The sequence below is a fragment of the Mauremys reevesii genome, linkage group 3 (assembly GCF_016161935.1).
Source record: "Mauremys reevesii isolate NIE-2019 linkage group 3, ASM1616193v1, whole genome shotgun sequence".
Lineage (NCBI taxonomy): Eukaryota > Metazoa > Chordata > Testudines > Geoemydidae > Mauremys > Mauremys reevesii.
The window spans coordinates 171,571,586-171,593,977 of record NC_052625.1 but is presented as its reverse complement, the minus strand read 5'-3'; the positions used below and the strand labels follow the sequence as shown (position 1 = coordinate 171,593,977).

At 43.3% G+C, this 22,392-nt stretch overlaps 1 protein-coding gene across 4 annotated transcripts; it reads left to right on the top strand.

The window, feature by feature from the left end:
* The first annotated feature begins 12,208 nt into the window (after positions 1 to 12,208).
* Positions 12,209 to 21,821, top strand: TMEM18 (transmembrane protein 18). Of its 4 annotated transcripts, none has more exons than XR_005597035.1 (7): positions 12,209 to 12,344; positions 13,033 to 13,153; positions 15,528 to 15,582; positions 17,264 to 17,357; positions 17,447 to 17,532; positions 18,090 to 18,228; positions 19,880 to 21,819. XR_005597035.1 is itself a non-coding variant. In XM_039532610.1 (6 exons), exons 1-6 carry the CDS (start codon positions 12,297 to 12,299, stop codon positions 19,884 to 19,886), a joined length of 411 nt encoding a protein of 136 aa, XP_039388544.1. In that variant the 5' UTR covers positions 12,209 to 12,296; the 3' UTR covers positions 19,887 to 21,821. The 4 variants fall into 4 exon arrangements, 2 of the variants coding, with proteins under 2 accessions (XP_039388544.1, XP_039388545.1); XR_005597036.1 differs by having other exon boundaries at positions 18,105 to 18,228; positions 19,880 to 21,818; XM_039532610.1 differs by lacking the exon at positions 18,090 to 18,228 and having other exon boundaries at positions 19,880 to 21,821.
* Positions 21,822 to 22,392: the final 571 nt, after the last annotated feature.

Here is a 22,392-nt window from a genome sequence, read left to right as displayed (position 1 = left end):
ACCATCCGGATCGACGCGGTGAGTTCGACTTATGAGTTGAACTATCGCGCTCATCTAGACGCGATAGTTCGAACTCCGAAGTGCCGCGGTCGACTCGTACTCCACTGCAAACGGCGGTGGTGGAGTCGACGGGGAGCCGAAGTTCGACCCGCCGCATCTGGGCGGGTGAGTAGTTCGAATTAGGGTATTTCAATTCAGCCACGCTATTCCGTAGCTGAATTTGCGTACCTAATTGAACCCCCTTTTTAGTGTAGACCAGGCCTCAGAGTCCATGGCTCTTTTTAACAGAGAGAGTACAGAATTGTGACATTGTGAGGATGAAAGCAAAGATTTGGAGTTTGAGGTTCTTGCCTATATGAATGCAGTTTTCTGTCATAATTTTTTACTCATACCTAAATTCATGTTGCAAAAAGGTCACTGCTGAGTGAATGATTTATTCTTCAATTTCTTATTGCCATCCTACTGTACATGCATATTGGGTAAGTAGAATGAATATTCATTTTGTTCTGTGCAGAAGTTGTAGCATGTGCCTCTTATGCTTTTCTTATTTGGATTGGAAGGGTTTTCTGATAGGTTTCACCCACTGCGCTACAACTACATCATTTAGCCTCATTAGCAGGAGGCTAAAACGACTTCTCTCTTTCCCCTGTACCAGTTCTTGTCTCTTCAATTACTCAGAAAATCCATACCAACTTCAACTGACTGACGTAGAGGGTATCTCTACCCAGCAATTTATGTCCAGGTCTGAGCTCAGACTCAAGCAAATGCATCCACACTGGGGCTCAGACCCATGACCCAGCAGGGTTGGAGGGTCTGAACCCGTGTTAAGCTGGGACCTAGGGACTGAGACCTATTGCTTTCCTATGTGAATGCAGGCCCAGCTTTTTAAGGTAATATAATTTTAAGGTATTTCTATGGCATAAGAAAAAGTGGCCTGACTAAAAAACATAACTGAAAGATAAGAGGCCTCAAATATTCAAGATCTCTTTCATAGTAGGGCACAAGGATTTAGTAATACAAATGACACAGATGAAGACGTGGCTGGGCATGCATTTTGCTATGGAGCAGACAAGCATGAATATTTTATATTAAAGCAATGAAAATTACTTATGGTTTTTTTTTTACTTTTATCTTCTTTCATATATAATTTTAAGGTATTTCTATGGCATAAGAAAAAGTGGCCTGACTAAAAAACATAACTGAAAGCTTGGATTCTCAGGGCTAATCCACACTTACCATCCGGATCGACGCGGTGAGTTCGACTTCTCGGAGTTCGAACTATCGCGCCTCATCTAGACGCGATAGTTCGAACTCCGGAAGTGCCGCGGTCGACTCCGGTACTCCACTGCAAACGGCGGTGGTGGAGTCGACGGGGGAGCCGCGAAGTTCGACCCCGCCGCATCTGGACGGGTGAGTAGTTCGAATTAGGGTATTTCGAATTCAGCTACGCTATTCCCGTAGCTGAATTTGCGTACCCTAATTCGAACCCCCTTTTTAGTGTAGACCAGGCCTCAGAGTCCATGGCTCTTTTTAACAGAGAGAGTACAGAATTGTGACATTGTGAGGATGAAAGCAAAGATTTGGAGTTTGAGGTTCTTGCCTATATGAATGCAGTTTTCTGTCATAATTTTTTACTCATACCTAAATTCATGTTGCAAAAAGGTCACTGCTGAGTGAATGATTTATTCTTCAATTTCTTATTGCCATCCTACTGTACATGCATATTGGGTAAGTAGAATGAATATTCATTTTGTTCTGTGCAGAAGTTGTAGCATGTGCCTCTTATGCTTTTCTTATTTGGATTGGAAGGGTTTTCAGATAGGTTTCACCCACTGTGCTACAACTACCTCGTTTAGCCTCATTAGCAGGAGGCTAAAACGACTTCTCTCTTTCCCCTGTGCCAGTTCTTGTTTCTTCAATTACTCAGAAAATCCCTACCAACTTCAACTGACTGACATAGAGGGTATGTCTACCCAGCAATTTATGTCCAGGTCTGAGCTCAGACTCAAGCAAATGCATCCACACTGGGGCTCAGACCCATGACCCAGCAGGGTTGGAGGGTCTGAACCCGTGTTAAGCTGGGACCTAGGGACTGAGACCTATTGCTTTCCTATGTGAATGCAGGCCCAGCTTTACTCCGATCCTGGAAGTCCTTGGATGCATCCCAGAGTTCCTGGCAGCACTGCAGGCAGCCAGTGTTAGGGGAGATTGTCAGCCCAGCAAAATTCCTAGGCCACTGTCAGTAACTGGAGTACTGATTATCATGCTTATTGCCAAAAGAAGCTCTAGGATCTTTGTAGCAACCTTAGGATAACTAGGAAAGCCGGAGGAAAAGGGAGTGGGTTGAGCTATCACAAAAAGTGAGCATGACTCTGCTGCCATCCTGTTAAGCTTGTTTTTAAAATCCCTGAAACGTGCGGCTTTGAAAAACAGGACGTCTACCTATATTGGACTGTTATGTAAAAATACAGTGGCACAACTAATGGCTTGAAACTGCTTACTTAACAGTTGTTTTGTTTTTGTTGTTCTTTTGGATTGACATGTTATTGTAACATTTACAAGCATAACAAAGGGTAAAAGGTCTGGGTTGAGTGGACTCCTCAGTGAATCCATCTTAAGATCCCCAGCGGTAGACAGAAGGTTGGCCACTGGAAACCTGTTGCTGACGCACTCAGAGACAATTCCAGACGTGTGTGGTAACTATAGATTTAGGATGCTCTAGCCTGTTGCTTATGTATATGCTGAAGACTCAACGAAGTGGAAGCTTTCAGTAAAAGCACTCCTTTGTACTATTTCTACCAATCATCTATCAGATGGATGTGCTGTATCCCCACTGAGTTATTTCCTGACACCTCCTCACAAAGAGAAAAGTTACCAACAGCTTTGGGTTCAGAAAACCCCAGGTAACAAGCACCATTACTGCCTGGCCAAGCACAAGTCACATTCCTGCTATGGCTCCTCCTTGTTGCTGTGCAGAGCTTGCCTGGAGTAGGGAGCAAAGCTGACAGGTGGGAGGTAGCTCCTAGCAGACAGAATGTTGGGGGTCATCCATCCCCCAGCCATGTTGCGTCAGGAGCTCTATTGTCTCCCTGCCCTGCAGGGCAGCCATTTGGTCCCATTCCACTCTGTCCCTTGCCCCTGCCTCCTCCACCCCTGGGACTCATGCAGGGGCATGTGGGCACTGTGCACTGTGAGGGTGGTGAGCAAGAGCCAGCCTCAAAAATTTCCCACAGCCCCTCAGTGATCCCTTATCCCTGCCACCCAGAGAGTGGCAGGGATAGGGGATAAGAGATCCCTGAGGGATGCTGGAGCACACTGGGGATGTACCTCACTGCTCCATAGCTGGCAGCAGCCAGGCTGTGGGGGGCACAATGCATTTTTCCTGATACCTTCATTTTATGTCAAACTTCAAAACAAAGAGACAAAAATAATCAAAAGCATCTTTACTGAACACCCCATATTAAAAACTACAAATTCCAAAGTTTCATGTTAATACTTTGGCAGCCCTGGAAACTCATGTCCCAATTATCCTCAGAAGAGGTGTATATGAGAATTTTCCTGCCAATGTGACTCAGTTTAGAGCTGGAGAGCCCAATTCTCAGATTAGAGGCACTTCAGTGTAAAGCTGTCTCAAACCACAGTCAATCTACTGAGACAGCCACCCAAGGAGCCAAGTATACAGTTTACGTACTCATGTGCTCATAATGTCCTATCAATAACTCCACTACAATCAGGAAACCGGGCAGGTAGTAGCATTTTCCCTCAGTGCACCACACTACTAGAGCTACAGAGTTGCCATGGTGAGCAGAAGGCAGCTGCTATCACCTCTTGACCAGGTTTTTCATAGATTCATAGACTCTAGGACTGGAAGGGACCTTGAGGTCCTGGTCTACATTAGGAGGTTATGTCGAATTTAGCAGCGTTAAATCGAATTAACCCTGCACCCGTCCACACAACGAAGCTATTTAGTTCGACATACAGGACTCTTTAGTTCGATTTCTGTACTCCTCCCCGACGAGGGGAGTAGCGCTAAATTCGACATGGCCATGTCGAATTAGGGTAGGTGTGGATGGAATTCGACGCTAATAGCTCTGGGAGCTATCCCACAGTGCACCACTCTGTTGACGCTCTGGACAGCAGTCCGAGCTTGCATGCTCTGACCAGCCACACAGGAAAAGCCCCGTGAAAATTTGAATTCCTTTTCCTGTCTGGCCAGTTTGAATCTCATTTCCTGTTTGGACATCGTGGCGAGCTCAGCAGCACTGGCAACGATGCAGAGCTCTCCAGCAGAGGTGTCCATGCAATCTCAGAATAGAAAGAGGGCCCCAGCATGGACTGACCGGGAAGTCTTGGATCTGATCGCTGTGTGGGGCTATGAGTCTGTGCTTTAGGAGCTGCGAAAACGGAATGCGAAGATCTACGAGAAGATCTCCAAAGCCATGACAGAGAGAGGATACAGCCGGGATGCAACGCAGTGCCGCGTGAAAATCAAGGACCTGAGACAAGGCTACCAGAAGACCAAAGCGGCAAACGGACGCTCCAGATCCCAGCCCCAGACATGCTGTTTCTACGAGGCACTGCATTCCATTCTAGGTGCGGCTGCCACCACTACCCCACCACTGACCGTGGACTCTGAGGATGGGATAGTGTCGACGGCCAGTTCCTCGGAGACGTTCACGGATGGGGGAGATGAGGAGGACGAGGCAGTCGACAGCGCTTACAATGCTGATTTCCAGGGAAGGATCAGTCGGTAAGTGCTTTAAACATGTAAACATTTATTTTTAACAGAACAGGAATATTAACTATGTGAAAAGAAGGTCAATATGTACAGGGATAGAACAGAAATCCTCATGGGAGATCTCCATGAAGCTCTCCTGGAGGTAATTGAAAAGCCTCTGCATGAGGTTCCTGGGGAGAGCAGCCTTATTGCATCCTCCGTGGTAGCACACTTTTCCGCGCCAGGCTATCATCAGGTACTCGGGTATCATTGCCTCGACGAGCATGGCGGCATAGGGCCCTGGTTTTTGCTGGCTTTCACGCAGCATGCGGTCTTTATCTATGTCACTGATCCTCATCAGGGTGATCTCGCTCATGGTGACCTGCTTTGAATTAGGGGAATGTTAGTATTGGGACTGCTTGCCTGTTCCTTTACATAACTGTAACCGGCGGCTTACAGCCACGCGGTGGAGGCGGGACAGGGGCAGCATACAGGGATCTTTCCCAGGGACAGCCGTGAGGGGGTGGGACAGGGGCAGAGTTCATGCTTTCCAGCAGCAGGAACTGGCCAATGCTAGGAGCATTGCTTTGATCATGAAAGGAGGGCACTGCTATAAATTAAGTTTTAAGCACCCAAAAGTCTACGGCTTACCATGTCTGCCTGCTACATGAATTCTGCTGTCCTGCCCCGCTTGTCTGATCTCCACTGCAAGACCCCAGGCACTGAATGCGAAGGCCAAAAAGTCGACCTTGTCCTGAGTGCGCATGAGATAGGTGCTGTGCATGGTCTTGTTCACAGAGACAGACTAGACTATGTTCATTGTTCGCAAAAATGTATCTTTGTAAGGAATTCACTCCCTTTTTCCCATCACACAGCTGCGACTGTCTCCCGACCTACCCCAGCATCCCCCTCACAGAGGCTGGCGCAGATTAGGCGGCGAAAGAAAAGGACACAGGACGAGATGTTCTCAGAACTTATGGGCTGCTCCCGAGCCGAGGCGGCCCAGCAGACCCAATGGAGGGAGAACATGTCACAGTACCAGCGCTCACACAGTGAACAGGAGGACAGGTGGTGGCAGGAAGACCAGCAGGTGACTCAAACGCTGCTTGGACTAATGAGGGAGCAAACGGACACGCTCCGGCGCCTTGTGGATGTTCTGCAGGACCGGAGGCAGGAGGACAGAGCCCCACTGCAGTCTATCTCTAACCGCCCTCCCCCACCACAAAGTCCCATACCCCCCTCACCCAAAGTACCAAGAAGGAGGGGCAGCAGGGGCCGTGAAAACTGTCACTCCACCCTTGCAGAGTGCTCAAATACAAGAAGGCTCTCATTCCCAATATTTTGATAAGTCCTTTCCTTCCCGCCTCACCCAAGCCCCCGTCCCAGTTTCATCCCCTAACTGTCTAGTTGATAATAAAAAATACTTTTCTCTTAATTACTGTTTCCGTCATGTTCTTTTAGAGGAGACTGTGTTTGAAGAGGGGGGAAGGGGGTTCGTAATTGGACAGGACAGTCACCTTTACCAGGGTACAGACACGGGTGCAGGTTCAGCAGCAGGTCACACACACAGTGCAGTCATTAGGCACCCTGGTCAGTCTGGGAGGTGGTTTTCATGTTCTGTGGCGGGGGGGAGGGGCTATGTGACTTTGTGGCGGGGGAGGGCGGTTACAGATCTTATGCAGCGGTCCTTATCCTGGATCACAGAGCCACGCAGCAGGGGATCTGTAACCGTCCTCCCCCGCCACAAAGTCACATAGCCCCCACACACAGAGTCCCGAAAAGGAGGGGTGGCAGGCTCCGTTGAAACAACCAGTCCGCCACTGCAGACCGCTCTAGGAGCAGGAGCCTGTCATTCCTCGAGTTTAGAAGCGGTCTTTACATCACTACACACCCTACCCACCACAGTCTGCGTCCCAGTTTCAACCCTTTACCGCAAAATCAGTAATAAAGAAAATGGTGTTAATTAACAAAGTTCCATGTATTTTATTTTTAAGCGTGCGTTGGAAGAGGGGGAACGGGGGGAACGGGGTATGTAACTGCAGAGGATAGTCAACATTAACTGGGTAAAGAAACGGGGGCAGGTTCAGCTTCTCTGTAAACAAACTTAATAGTCACAGGTTACCCTACTCACTGAGGAACCTAGCTTTCAAAGCCTCCCGGATGCACAGCGCTTCCCGCTGGGCTCTTCTAATCGCACGGCTGTCTGGCTGGGCGTAATCAGCAGCCAGGCTATTTGCCTCAACCTCCCATCCCGCCATAAAGGTCTCCCCCTTGCTCTCACAGAGATTGTGGAGCACAGAGCAAGCTGCAATAACAATGGGGATATTGGTTTCACTGAGATCTGAGCGAGTCAGTAAGCTTCTCCATCTCCCCTTGAGACGTCCAAAAGCACACTCCACCACCATTTTGCACTTGCTCAGCCAGTAGTTGAAGAGTTCTTTGTCACTGTCCATGGCGCCTGTATAGGGCTTCATGAGCCAGGGCATTAGTGGGTAGGCTGGGTCCCCGAGGATCACTATAGGCATCTTCACATCTCCAACAGTTATTTTGTGGTCCGGGAAGAAAATAACTTCCTGCAGTCGTCTAAACAGACCAGAGTTCCTGAAAACACGCGCGTCATGAACTTTGCCCGGCCATCAAACGTTGATGTTGGTAAAACGTCCCCTATGATCCACCAGTGCTTGCAGCACCATTGAAAAGTAGCCCTTTCGGTTAATATACTGGCTGGCCTGGTGGTCCGGTCCCAGGATAGGGATGTGAGTTCCATCTATAGCCCCACCGCAGTTTGGGAATCCCATCGCAGCGGAGCCATCTATGATGACCTGAACGTTTCCCAGGGTCACTACCTTGAGAGCAGTAGCTCAACGATTGCGTTGGCTACTTGCATCACAGCAACTCCCACGGTAGATTTGCCCACGCCAAAGTGGTTCGCTACTGACCAGTAGCTGTCTGGCGTGGCAAGTTTCCAGAGGGCTATGGCCACTCACTTCTGCACAGTCAGGGCTGCTCGCATCCGGGTGTCCTTGCGCTTCAGTGCAGGGGACAGCAACTCACACAGTTCAAGGAAAGTTCCCTTACACATCCTAAAGTTTCACAGCCACTGTGATTCATCCCAGACCTGCAGCACTATGCAGTCCCACCAGTCCGTGCTTGTTTCCCGGGCCCAGAATCGCTGTTCCAGAGCATGAACATGACCCATTGCCACCATGATGTCCACGGCGCGGGGTCCCGTGCTGTGTGAGAGGTCTGTGCCACTCTCACACTTCATGTCCTCACCGCGCTGCCGTAGCCTCCTCACCCGATTTCTCAGCATCTGACTGTGAAAAAGGTGGACGATAAGGTGCGAGGAGTTGACAACGGCCATAACTGCAGCGATGATCGCAGCGGGCTCCATGCTCGCAGTGCTGTGGCGTCCACACTGTCACTCACCAGAAAAGTGCGCGAACTGATTGCCCGCCGGCGCTTTCAGGGAGGGAGGGCGGGAGTGACGGTTGAATGACGACAGTTACCCAAAACCACCCTTGACACATTTTTTTCCCCCAGCAGGCATTGGGGGCTTGACCCAGAATTCCAATGGGCAGCAGGGACTGCGGGAACTGTGGGATAGCTGCCCACAGTGCACTGCTTCCAATGTCGACGCTTGCCCCGTTAGTGTGGACTCACAAAGTCGAATTACTATCCTTAGTGTGGATACACATGTTCGACTTTGTAATATCGGTTCCACAAATTCGATTTAAGTAGAATCGAACTACTCTGGTAGTGTAGACATACCCTGAGAGGTCATCGAGTCCAGTCCCCTGCCCTCATGGCAGGACCAAATACTGTCTAGACCATCCCTGATAGACATTTATCTAACCTACTCTTAAACATCTCCAGAGATGGAGATTCCACAACCTCCCTAGGCAGTTAAATCCAATGTTTAACCACCCTGACAGTTAGGAACTTTTTCTTAATGTCCAACCTAAATCTCCCTTGCTGCAGTTTAACCCCATTGCTTCTTGTTCTATCCTTAGAGGCTAAGATGAACAAGTTTTCTCCCACCTCCTTATGACATCCTTTTAGATACCTGAAAACTGCTATCATGTCCCCTCTCAGTCTTCTCTTTTCCAAACTAAACAAACCCAATTCTTTCAGCCTTCCTTCATAGGTCATGTCCTCTAGACCTTTAATCATTCTTGTATACATACAATATGATGGGGGCTAATTTAGCTACAACGAGTCAGGAAAAAGATCTTGGAGTCATCGTGGATAGTTCTCTGAAGATGTCTATGCAGTGTGCAGAGGTGGTCAAAAAAGCAAACAGGATGTTAGGAATCATTAAAAATGGGATAGAGAATAAGACTGAGAATATATTATTGCCCTTATATAAATCCATAGTACGCCCACACCTCGAATACTGTGTACAGATGTGATCTCCTCACCTCAAAAAAAGACATTCTGGCACTAGAAAAGGTTCAGAAAAGGGCAACTAAAATGATTAGGGGTTGGAGAGGGTCCCATATGAGGAAAGATTAAAGAGGCTAGGACTCTTCAACTTGGAAAAGAGGAGTCTAAGGGGGGATATGATAGAGGTATATAAAATCATGAGTGATGTTGAGAAAGTGGATAAGGAAAAGTTATTTACTTATTCCCATAATACAAGAACTAGGGGTCACCAAATGAAATTAATAGGCAGCAGGTTTAAAACAAATAAAAGGAAGTTCTTCACGCAGCGCACAGTCAACTTGTGGAACTCCTTACCGGAGGAGGTTATGAAGGCTAGGACTATAACAATGTTTAAAAGGGAACTGGATAAATTCATGGTGGCTAAGTCCATAAATGGCTATTAGCCAGGATGGGTAAGAATGGTGTCCCTAGCCTCTGTTCGTCAGAGGATGGAGATGGATGGCAGGAGAGAGATCACTTGATCATTGCCTGTTAGGTTCACTCCCTCTGGGGCACCTGGCATTGGCCACTGTCGGTAGACAGATACTGGGCTAGATGGACCTTTGGTCTGACCCGGTACGGCCATTCTTATGTTCTTATTGCTCTTCTCTGGACCCTCTCCAATTTCTCCACATCTTTCTTGAAATAAGGTGCCCAGAACTGGACACAATACTCCAGCTGAGGCCTGACCAGCGCAGAGTAGAGCGGAAGAATGACTTCTCGTGTCTTGCTCACAACACACCTGTTAATGCATCCCAGAATCATGTTTGCAACATTTTTTTGCAACAGCATCACACTGTTGACTATATTTAGCTTGTGGTCCACTATAACCCCTAGATCCCTTTCTGCCATACTCCTTCCTAGACAGTCTCTTCCCATTCTGTATGTGAAACTGATTGTTCCTTCCTAAGTGAGGCACTTTGCATTTGTCTTTATTAAACTTCATCCTGTTTACCTCAGACCATTTCTCCAATTTGTCCAGATCATTTTGACCCTATCCTCCAAAGTAGTTGCAATCCCTCCCAGTTTGGTATCATCTGCAAACTTAATAAGCATACTTTCTATGCCAATATCTAAGTCATTGATGAAGATACTGAACAGAGCCGGTCCCAAAACAGACCCCTGCGGAGCCCCACTTGTTATACCTTTCCAGCAGGATTGGGAACCATTAATAACTACTGAGTACGGTTATCCAGCCAGTTATGCACCCACCTTATAGTATCCCCATCTAAATTGTATTTGCCTAGTTTATCGATAAGAATATCATGCAAGACTGTATCAAATGCCTTACTAAAATCTAGGTATACCACATCCAGCGCTTCTCCCTTATGCACAAGACTCGTTATCCTATCAAAGAAAGCTATCAGATTAGTTTGACATGATTTGTTCTTTACAAATCCATGCTGGCTATTCCCTATCACTTTACCACCTTCCAAGAGTTTGCAGATTATTTCCTTAATTACTTGCTCCATTATCTTCCCTGGCACGGAATTTAAACTAACTGCTCTGTAGTTTCCTGGGTTTTTTTATTTCCCTTTTTGTAGATGGGAACTATATTTGCCCTCTTCCAGTCTTCTGGAATCTCTCCTATCTCCCATGATTTTCCAAAGATAATAGCTAGAGGCTCAGATACCTCCTCTGTTAGCTCTTTGAGTATTCTAGGATGCATTTCATCAGGCCCTGGTGACTTGCAGGCATCTAACTTTTCTAAGAAATTTTTAACTTGTTTTTTTTTTTTTCCTCTCTTCTAAACCTACCCCCTTTCCATTAGCATTCACTATGTTAGGCATTCCTTCAGACTTCTCGGTGAAGACCAAAACAAAGAAGTCATTAAGCATCTCTGCCATTTCCAAGTTTCCTGTTACTGTTTCTCCCTCCTCACTGAGCAGTGGGCCTACCCTGTCTTTGATCTTCCTCTTGCTTCTAATGTATGGATAAAAAGTTCTTGTTTCCCTTTATTCCCATAGCTAGTTTGAGCTCATTTTGTGCCTTTGCCTTTCTAATCTTGCCCTGGCATTCTTGTGCTGTTTGTCTATATTCTTCCTTTGTAATTTGTCCTAGTTTCCATTTTTTATATGACTCTTATTTTTTAGATCATGCAAGATCTCATGGTTAAGCCAAGGTGGTCTTTTGCCACATTTTCTATCTTTCCTACCCAGTGGAACAGCTTGCTTTTGGTCCCTTAGCAGTGTCCCTTTGAAAAACTGCCAACTCTCCTCAGTTGTTTTTCCCCTCAGTCTTGATTCCCATAGGACCTTACCTATCAGCTCTCTGAGTTTACTAAAATCTGCCTTCCTAAAATCCATTGCCTCTATTTTGCTGTACTCCCTTCTTTAGAATTGCAAACTCTAGGATTTCATGATCACTTTCATCCAAGCTACCTTCCACTTTCAAATTCTCAATGAGTTCCTATTTGTTAAAATCAAATCTAGAACAGCTTCCCCCCAGTAGCTTTTTCAACCTTCTGAAATAAAAAGTTGTCTGCAATGCAGTTCAAGAATTTGCAGTGCACTTCGACTCAGGTCCATGTGCACGGCAGCGTAGCTGGCTAGAACCCTAGGTGCCACCACAGAACGGAAAATTTGTAACCTAGGATTAAAGTGCAATATAGATGTTCAAGCCCAGGGTTCCCTGACATGGGTCAGCTAACTGGAGTCCTACTAACCGTGGGCTTTTACACTGCACTGTAGACACAGCCAGAGGCACTGAATGACTGTAGTGTTGATAGGACGATGTTGCTTCTCCTGCATCACCCTCTTCCCAAGCCCAGACTATCACACACAGCTGCTTCCCACAACAGACACCCTTCCCCACCCATAGGCGTGCTACCCTGGGCTGGGGAAGGGAACTGAGCGCCCCAGCCGCATAGGAGCCAATGATAATGGCGCACACCGCCCCGCTCCAGGCGGGCAGGCAGCGACCAACGATCGCCGGAACCCCGCCCAGGGAAGCTCGGCTGCGCCGTGTACGTCCAGCAGAAGGGTGACCCCGACAAACACCTGCCGACCGCGCAAAAACCACCCGACACCCCCACATCCCGCCCTCCTATATACATTGTGAAATGCCGCGAGCGCTAACGTCACTTCCTCGTCCTATCTCGCGGGATTTCCCCACTGGCTTCTCGCGAGAATGAAGGGAGGCGGCCACCTCGGAGATGGAGCCGCCGCAGCGCGTGCCTACCGGTCTCCCGGCGATCCTGGCGGTAACTTCCTCCGCCCACCCTGGCGAGCCGCGCGCGGGGGCCCCATGGCGGGGCGATGGGTGCGGGCCCCGGGGAGAGGAGAGGGTCGGGGCCGGGGGGATGTTGGTCTCTGGTACCGCAGTGTGTGGAGTAGGTGAGAATTCGGCGGCCTTTGGGGAAGTAATGAGGCGGCTTTGGTACGTGACGTACCGGGAGTTACTGGGCTTTCTCCGTTATTCTGGCGGCAGGAAGGGCTCTGTGGGCATGAGAGAGTGAAGCTGTCAATCCCCTCCTTGGACAGGCCCAGTCATGTGTGTCACTGGCCCCCGAACGTGTCAGAGCCCCTACTTTGCAAACACTGGTGGTGTGAGGAGTCCCACTGAGTGTAAGTGAAGTTACTCACATGTGCAAGTGTCTGTAAAGTCCAGGCCAATCTGTTTTACTTCATTTTGTTTTGTTTCCTTGTTTAAATGAAGCTTTACCTTGGGGCTGTCTGCTTTAATGTTAAATCCTTTTCTTAATCTGCATTCCAAGTCTGTGCTTTTCTGATGTCAGTAATTTAGAAGAGTAAAGTAAAATTCCAGTTTTGCAATTGATAACTGTTAATATGTAAGCCTAGAGTAACAAGGGGTTAGCTTTGGTACAGGTAAGATGAAAGTTTATGTTGTTTCCTAAAAGTTTCCTAATTGATTTCATGTTTCATCTGCAGCAAACAGACTGGTCTGAACCATGGCTATTGGGACTTGCAGTTTTCCACATCCTCTGCTTCCTGATCACTTGCTTTTCATTCCAGCGCTACCACCTGCAGATAGGGCATTTTCTCTGCATGGGTGAGTAGAGAATTAATAGCTTGCCTGAGTTTGAAATAGGTATCCATATCTTTAAAGTTATGCATATTATTATACATCTCCTCTATGGCACACTAGTGATTATAATTCTGTTTGTGCTCAGTTGTTATTATATACAGTCCACTTAGTTATATCATATACACACCACTTAGTATTGTAATATACCGTTCAACAGAATATATATACAATAACATCCCCCTTTTTATTATAATAAGCCTGATTTATTTATTTTTTTGTGTTCTGTCTCCCAAACAGTTTGAACCAGCAACTCAAAAATATTTTACATTTTTTGGTCTTGTTGAAGACTTAATTTAGGGTGGTTTTGTGGTTGAGAATTATTTAGCAGTTAAGTGGTTTCCATGTACCCCGATATAATGCTGCCCTCGGAAGCCAAAAAATCTTACTGTGTTATAGGTGAAACCGCGTTATATTGAACTTGCTTTGATCTGCCGGAGCGTGCAGCCCCCCCCCCCTCCCCGGAGCGCTACTTTACCGCATTATATCCGAATTTGTGTTATATCGGGTCACGTTATATCGGGGTAGAGGTGTACTTTGTGTCTATATTGGTGACTCAGTAGGAAGAGATTCTTAAACTTTGTTGTATGGTTTCTGTTATTAATAGTAGTTGTTAGAGTAGATGTGTTTGATCAAGTTTTAATACAGCAACCTTCAATTAAGGTGAGATCTGACAATACCCATCTGAGACCATCACAAAGCCTTCCTGCAAAATCAGGGAAGACCAGTCCTTTGGCATTCCTGGTATTTCTCAGGTAAAAGGCAAGCAGGAAAAAAAGAAGTGTTTGAGGGAAAAGAGGGGAGGTGAGAAGAATTTTTAGGCCTTCTTTATATTCCATGTACAACCAAAAATAGCGTACATCTGGAACCTTCTGTAGGTCACCTTTAAGGTCACTCAAGCTGCCTTAACTTTGTGCCTGCATTTTCCACAAAACAGTGAACCACGAGGTGAGCATGTATGTAGACAATACGCTTCCTCATTGCACCAGTGTCTCTGAAAATAAGTGATTTAACTGGACCACAGAACTGTTGATAGTCTGGGTATGTATTAGTCCAAAGTGTGCCAGGCTTCACCTCACTGCAAGTCACTGTTGCTTTTTTCAGAGCCATAAATGGTCAACAGAAATTATATCTCTTCACAAGAAGTGAGTTCAGGACAATTATCTGAAAGCATACAAAGTTTCTAATTTCTTTGTATAGACGTGCAACTATAATAATGTGGGAGGCTGCGAACTTCATAGGGGCAGTATCTCAATCAGGAACAGCCAGGGGTGCAGGACACTTATGTATAAAACTAAAGCCAGGTATAAAAGTTTGACAAATTTTGCAAGTAAAATGGATTTAAGATGTTGCTTTAAATTCCTCAATTAAGAAAACGACAACACTATCAAACATTCATCAGGATGTCTCATGTGGCACGTACACAGGGAGGAGGGTTGGTAGAGGACAGGAGAGAGATGATTATTTTGATGACTCCTAATTAGATATTTCCTAATGTCTGGTATATTTGTTTTTATTTTAACCTATCCAGGCTTTCAGGCAATTGTGTTTTCTGAGAGCTAAAAGGTTCTCTTCATGTTTTTAGCTTCTAAGTCATTTGTTAGATATTTACAACCTTAATTCTAAGATAATTACTTATTTTTTGGTGAGGTTTTTGCTTTTACATTTAATTTTACAATTGAGCCATCAGTAAGATTGACTAAAAAGTTGTATTTTATACTGTAGATTTGATTATATTGACCTTTTTCTACGAACTTATACCTGTGCATTTATCATTTTGTAATACTACATTTGTTTTGTGTGCTCACATAAGATCTCATGTGGGACACAAACATTCAGACTTATGTTTGTGCAATTAAAGTCTCAAATGTGTAATAACTCCCCTTTTTGGGTGGGGAGTAATATGACTGAGGGGTGAAAACATTATCTAAAGTTATATCGGGTAGGCAACCTATGGCACGAGCGCCAAAGGCGGCACGTGAGCTGATTTTCAGTGGCACTAACACTGCCAGGGTCCTGGCCATCAGTCCAGGGGGCTCTGCATTTTAATTTAATTTTAAATGAGGCTTCTTGAAATTTAAAAAACCTTATTTACTTTACATATAACAATAGTTTAGTTATATATTATAGACTTATAGAAAGAGACCTTCTAAAAACGTTAAAATGTATTACTGGCACACGAAACCTTAAATTAGAGTGAATAAATGAAGACTCGGCACACCACTTCTGAAAGGTTGCCGACCCCTGATGTATATAATGTGTACAGGCTCAGAACTGATCACCAGCTGTCCATTTTGTTAAGAAATACTCAACCTAATATTAGTTTCCTTCTGTGATCCAGTGGCCTTGGTGTATTGTGCTGAATATATCAATGAACTAGCTGCTATGAATTGGAGGTAATTACATTAACTTCTGTTTTCATATTTAAATTTTGCTTTTATTGGTAATGCTGGCTTTTTCTGTATAATCCTCAAAAGCAATTTCTAAATGAAGTATCACATCCCTCAGCAGTGGAAAGTAGTATAATGGATGGTTTCATTAGTTAACAAAAAAAATGAACGTTAAAATTATAATACAATATGTGCTAAGTATTGCATATTGTTTAGTACTGTATACCTAACTCTTATCCTTAAAGGGGAAAATCATTTACATTGTTTTTCATATGGATTGTGTTTATGCTTTTCTTGTTTGACCATTTTTAGAAACATTACAGTTTCAGGTTATTTGTTTTTGTTTTAGTTCAAGTGAAACCCAGAAAACTTTTGAAAACCCTTTTAAGTCACAAGTGAAAACAGGGCTACGTGTTTTGTTCTTTTTTTTTAAGAAGAGGTGGAAGGTATTTTTGCTTTTGGTCATGAAATTCATCCATATTTTTATTTGTACAAGAGCATTGACATTTTTGCATGATTGGTCTCTGCTCAAGAGACATAATGCTAAAACAGCAAGGTGTGATAATACTTGTCTGTTTATATGTCTGGGTCAAGCCTGGGCTGCTAATTGTATGAAGTGGGAGATATGACTTACTGAGGTCAAACTTGGGTACCTAAAGCTATGAACTTAGGGCCAAATTTTTAAGGGCATTTGGGCACAAAGTTGCACATGTGCACTTTTGAAAATCCCATTAGCTGCCTAAGTACCTAATTGTCACTGAAATCAATGGAGTTAGACACCTAATTGCTTTTTAAAATCCCATTAGATGCTTATCTGCATCTTTAGGTGCCTAAATGCCTTTAAAAATCTGGCACTTAATCTGTATTTAGACACCTAAAAAAAAATTGGCCTGATTTTTCAGAGGTACTGAGCATCCATATCTTCCCATGACTTAAATGAGAGCTATAGGTGTGCATCACCCTGAAAAGTGGTGTTTTTATTTAGACATCTAACTATTTATGTGTGCGCCAAACTTGAGACATGAATGCTTGAAAATTCTGGCCCTAATGCATAAATACTTTGTGTATTCAAATATCAGGAATAATTGAAATCGGTGTCTACAAAAGAAGAGCTATTTCATAAATGTAAGAGTATGTTTTCTTTCTGATGCATAAGCATAGCTTCCTAATGTGAATGTGCACGCACAATTTTCAAAGAGGATGTTGTATCTGTCAGTTACTTTGGGTATGTCTACACTGCAGTTGCATACCCGGAGCTGGCCCATGCAAGCTGATTTGGGCTTGCAAGGCTTGGGCTAAGGAGTTAATGTGGTAGCCCAAGTCAGCTGTCACAGGTTTTTAATTGCAGAGACATACCTTCAGTTGCAGTGTAGATGTTGGGACTTAGGCTGCAGCCTAGTCATTAGGATCCAAGGCAGGAGGGTCCTTGAGCCCAGGCTGCAGCCGAGCCCAAACATCTACACAGCAATGAAACAGCCCCTGAGCCTGAGTCAGCTGGCACAGGCCAGCTGCAGGTTTTTAATTGCAGTGTACAATTTTACCACATTAACAAAAATATTGTGCAGAAATGAAAGGGTAGAATTGGTTACAGTATGCATACACAGCAGAACATACATGCACAGGGATTATTTCTTATTGAAATGTAATGTCTGAAGTATGCTGAGTAACACTTGTTTTTTTATTTCAGGTTATTTTCTAAATACCAATATTTCGATTCAAGAGGGATGTTTATTTCCCTAGTATTTTCAGCTCCATTGCTGTTGAACGCTATAATAATAGTGGTATGTGTTTAATTTAAGTTTAAATTTATAATCTGCTTTATTATAAATATAATGTGTCCACATCATATATAAATATACTTACTTTTCAGATTACTTGGGTTTATAAAACATTGAATGTAATGACTGAATTGAAGACACTACAGCAAAAAAGAAGAGCAGAAAAAGAAAAGAAAAAGTGAATATTAATTGATTTATTTTTAATAACACTTTATGTAAGCATTCCTTCCATCTTATCTTTTTTTTTTTTTCTGGTACCTTCTTCAGCTACAAATGGTCCTTGTTTACATGTGATATGAATATGGCCATGCAAACAGAAAAAAGCTGATTTTAAAAAAACTTCATGCTCTTTACCATACAGTCTTTACCATACAGTTTGTTTTGTGCTGCACCAATGTTGTAGCCTCAGCTAGATTAAACTTTCATATCTTCTGCTCAGTAATCAGTTGTCCATAAATTACATATTTATTTCAGAGGGTGCTCATTAAGGGACTGATTTGAAATCCACGTAAAGTTAATTGAAACTTTGGTATGGATTTCAGTGGGTGGTGGATTATACCCCATCTTTGCTTATAGTGTTTTATTATGAAATTTAAGTGTTGATACATTAAAAAAAAAAACTGTATAAAAAAAAAAAAGTATTGTGGATCTCGTGCATCCCACCAGGTGTATGTTAATAAGCAACTCTTACAGAATCAGTTTGCAAATAAAAAGATTTTTTTTTCTAACTCCTAGTCCTGTAAATTTCAGCTGAGACATGATGGTCAAGATGGGTTCTGAAAAATATTTGGCAGTCATGGTGGATAATCAGCCGAACATGAGTGCCCACTGCAACACTGGCCAAAAGGACTTTTGCAATCCTGGAGACTCTCAAGTAAGAGTAGGAAGGCTGCTTTACCTCTGTATCTGGCACTGGTGCAACCACTGCTGGCATACTGTGTCCAGTTCCGGTGTCCACAGTTCAAGAAGACTATTGATATATTGGAAAGGGTTCACAGGAGAGCCACAACAATGATTTAAAGGATTAGAAAACATGCTTTATAATGACTGAGCTCTTTAGGTGGGATACCCAAAAGGGACTTAGACATTTGCAACACAGCATCACAATGCCTAACTGCTACACAACAGGAGCAACGGGACCCACAAAAAGTGCCTGAGATAGGCACTTAAGCTTCCTATATGATGCATGGGAAGAGCTAGGCACTTGAGAATGTGATCTTCAAAGCCAACACACTAGGCAGGGGGTCGCCTAAGCTAGCAATGGCAAATGCTGACCAGAGTGGTATGTCCCAAGACCCATCTGTCTGTCGGAGATAGTGCCTATCTTTGCTTAGCAAGCTGTGACTGGAAACCCCTCTGGAATTGTGGCTTAGGAGCCTAAGGCACTGCTTGCAAAAATGAGTTAGAGGCCTCTCTTGCTCCATACAAAATGTGGCGCTGCCCACTAGATAATTTTTAGCACAGTGGAGAAAGCATTCACCTGGGATAGGGGAGAGCCAGATTCAATTCCCCTCTCTGCCAGAGGGGGAAAAGATTTGAACAGGTGGTTTCCCACACCTCAAGAAGGTGCTATAATCCATTAGCTATGGGATATTGTGATGTGGGTCTCTCTCAGTCTCATAAAATGTTCCACTGTGGATCCATGATGATTGATTGGAGCAGGGTGACTGGGTGCAGGATTTTCCACTTCCTAGGTGGGTGCTCTAATCACAGTGCTGCTGTCATATTCTGTCACCCAATGACTGTTCCACTATGGCTAAAAACCTAGTCATTGGGCCAGAGACGAATGCAGTATGACTGAAAAGATGACCTGATACAGACTTCCAAAGAACATATTAACATTAAAGTCTGAATATTAATCTGCATAAGAAGACTAATACTAAGATCCCGAGTTTACACACATATATAAGCTTAACTTTAATCACTTGAGTAGTCCCCTTAATGCCAATGAGACTACTCATATGAGTAAAATTAAGCATGTGCATAAGCTTTTGAGGGATGTGGGCCCAAGTTTGTATCACAAGTGTATTTAGGTTGTGGTAAACATGTACAGTGATTTAGCTGTAGATAATTTCCTTGATCCGCTATACAATAAGACTGACTATTGAGAGATCAAGTATAGCTGTGTAAAAATGCTTGATCTCTTGCCCCACCAGTGGAAAAAATAGGATTTTGTGAAAAGAGGTACTGGTTGTTTGCCATACTATGACTTCATAAGTAAGAAATCTGCCATTTGCAACAAAATGTGTTTAGTGTTGTAAATGGCTATAATTCACCCTTAATCAAATTAATAAATTTTCACAATCTGTTCTTTTAATGTGAGATAAGGAAAATGAAAAATAGTTTTTCTAGAAGTGTATAAAATTCTCATGGGATCGGCTGTTACAAACAAAACTGCTATGTCTGAACTTAGACATACAAGAGAATTCATAGAGCAGTTCTCTAAGTTATAAATAAATGTAATGGGGAAAAAATAAGGATCCCTTCCTGTTTCCAAGCATCCTGTACTCTATTTCTCTTTTTAGGTGCTGATCTTGCAAGCTGATCAGTGGGGACAGTTCTCTGCACCTTTGTGGAGCTGAACCAAAATCAGTGAAGCTCGTGCAGGCCCAAGAGTCCACCCACACAGATTGCCTTATAAGGGCTGGGCCCTTCAGCATCAGGGACATGTCCAAGACAACAATGTTGGAGCATAATAAATAACAGACTGCAATACTTAACAGAATAACGCACATGCCAATACACAATCTTCAATAAGTAAAAATGACAGTTTTAGAATTGAGGAAGTTGGATATCACCATAATGCTACAATAGTTTGCATACTCTTAAGTGGATAGAAGCTGGATGTTTTCTTTGTTAAAAATCAGTTAATACAAAAGCACAGTGGCTTCTTTTTCCCCAAAGTGTGGATATGTGCACATTCAAAGAGAATAGGTGCCAAATCAATAAAGTAGGTATTTTTTAAAAATTGGAGTATTAGCTTTGTTCAGCTCCGGGAAACTCTCAAAATACACTTTAGAATGCTAAGTATAATTGAAGCAGCACATGGTTTTAAGCCTTCTCTGTTAAAAGGTCACTTAAAGATAAATAGCAATAAATTTAAGAAAAATAATATAGTTGTATAAATTAATGACTACTACCTGAGCCAAATGTGATTTCCAAATGAAGTAAAATGTAAATAACAAAAGTATTCCTGCATTTTTTTTCCCCCCATGGGATTATCAAGCCTTACTTATGTTGATTACTTTTCCTTTAGATAACCTTTTCGTGTACCATTATGAAGGAAATTTTAAGTTTTAGAGTGAGGGAAATACATACAAGAACAATAAAAAATGTTTTTCAAATTATAAAAAAAATGAAATAAGTGTTTTTAACATAAGAGCATCCCTCAGAGAATTAAATGGAAAGTGACGATTGTGTTGGTTATAATAGGAATGGATTTATGAAGTGATAGAACAATAAATGTAACCTAAAAGCCTACTTGCTGACAAACCTAAAATAATTACATCCTGAATTCAGACAGTTTTTGCTGGCTTCAGCTTTCTATATATATAAGTAACTTGGGGCTACATTTTTATTTGTGGTGGAAAGCCTGAGTCCACATGCTTGCCTGGAAGATTTCAATGGAGGTTTTGTGAGGAAAAGACTCCTTCTCAGTGAACCTGGAGCTGCAAAGACAGCCAAGGGATAGCTGCTCTACTAACTACTGCAGACTTTGGGCTACAAAGGGGAATTTAGTCATTTGATTCATGTAAGTGGCAGAGACAAACTATACCTCCAGCATGCCCAGATCTCTTCTCAGTGCTATGGGGAGAGTCACCGTGGAATAATGCTAAAAGGTGCATGAGGAGTATGACGTCCACCTGTCATCCTTCCTGTAGCCCAGCTTTCTCTGTATTTGAATCATGGCACTTTTGGTGCGTTATGTGCCTCTGAAAGGGCAGCAATTAGGACTGTGCACTAAATTTGCTAAAGAACCTTAAATGCAGTAGAATTTGAAGTTAACATCATTCCAAATGCAAAACTGGTTAATGAACTGAGGTGAGGTGAATTTCCCCACAGACACTTGATGCGGCTCTGTCTGGAAACTTGAAAAGAGGACGAGGAGAAGAAAACAAAAAACAAGGAGTTGTCAGTTTTTAACAATTTCATTCTATATAAGAGGACACACAGTCTGGCTTAGAACAGGTTTACTGAAAGTAATGTGTTTCTTCAAGTTCAATAAGACAAAAAGATTATTTTGCCCCCTTTTTATTTTAAAGCTAAACTAAATCTGTTAAGAATGAGGACATCTACTAGTACTGACATAGACCCCAAAACAGCAATCACTTAGGGCTAGATTTTGAAAGGTATTCAGATGCCTGAAGATGCAGATTGGTGCCTAATGGGATTTTCAAAAGTGTTTAAGCAAGTTAGGCACCTAACTCACATTGATTTCAATGGGCTTGACCATTAAGAACATGCATCATTTTAAAACATGAGTAATTGATGTGACTACTCACATGCATAAAGCTATGCATAGACTTAAGTGCTTTGCTGGATCAGGGCCTCAAGTAGCATACTCATTTTGATAACTTTATCACATATGCATTTCAGAAAATGTTCAACATAGCTTCTGCTAGGGTACTATATTAACTTTAAAACTTAGCTTTTTTGGGGGGGGTAAAGGATTGTCGAGGAGGAAGGGGTTGGTTTGCCTTTTTTATGTGGGTTTTAGTATAAAATTTTGGGAGAAAGTTTGAAGTCAGAAATAATTGTTGAATTTTGGTGATCAAAATTACACTGAAGTTTTGGACTCGACCTTTTTAACATAATTGTGGAAAAATACTTGCAAACACTGTAACTTTACAGTGTGACTAAAAGCAGTTTGTGCAAGTTGTTAACCAAAGTCTGTATCTCGGCACAGAAAATTCAGATACTGTATACCTGTGTATATATTTGTATCCAGCTTAAATATTTTTAAATGCAAAACACCCCAAAAATCTTGTACACCTCTACCCTGATATAAGGCTGCCCTCGGGAGCCAAAAAACCTTACC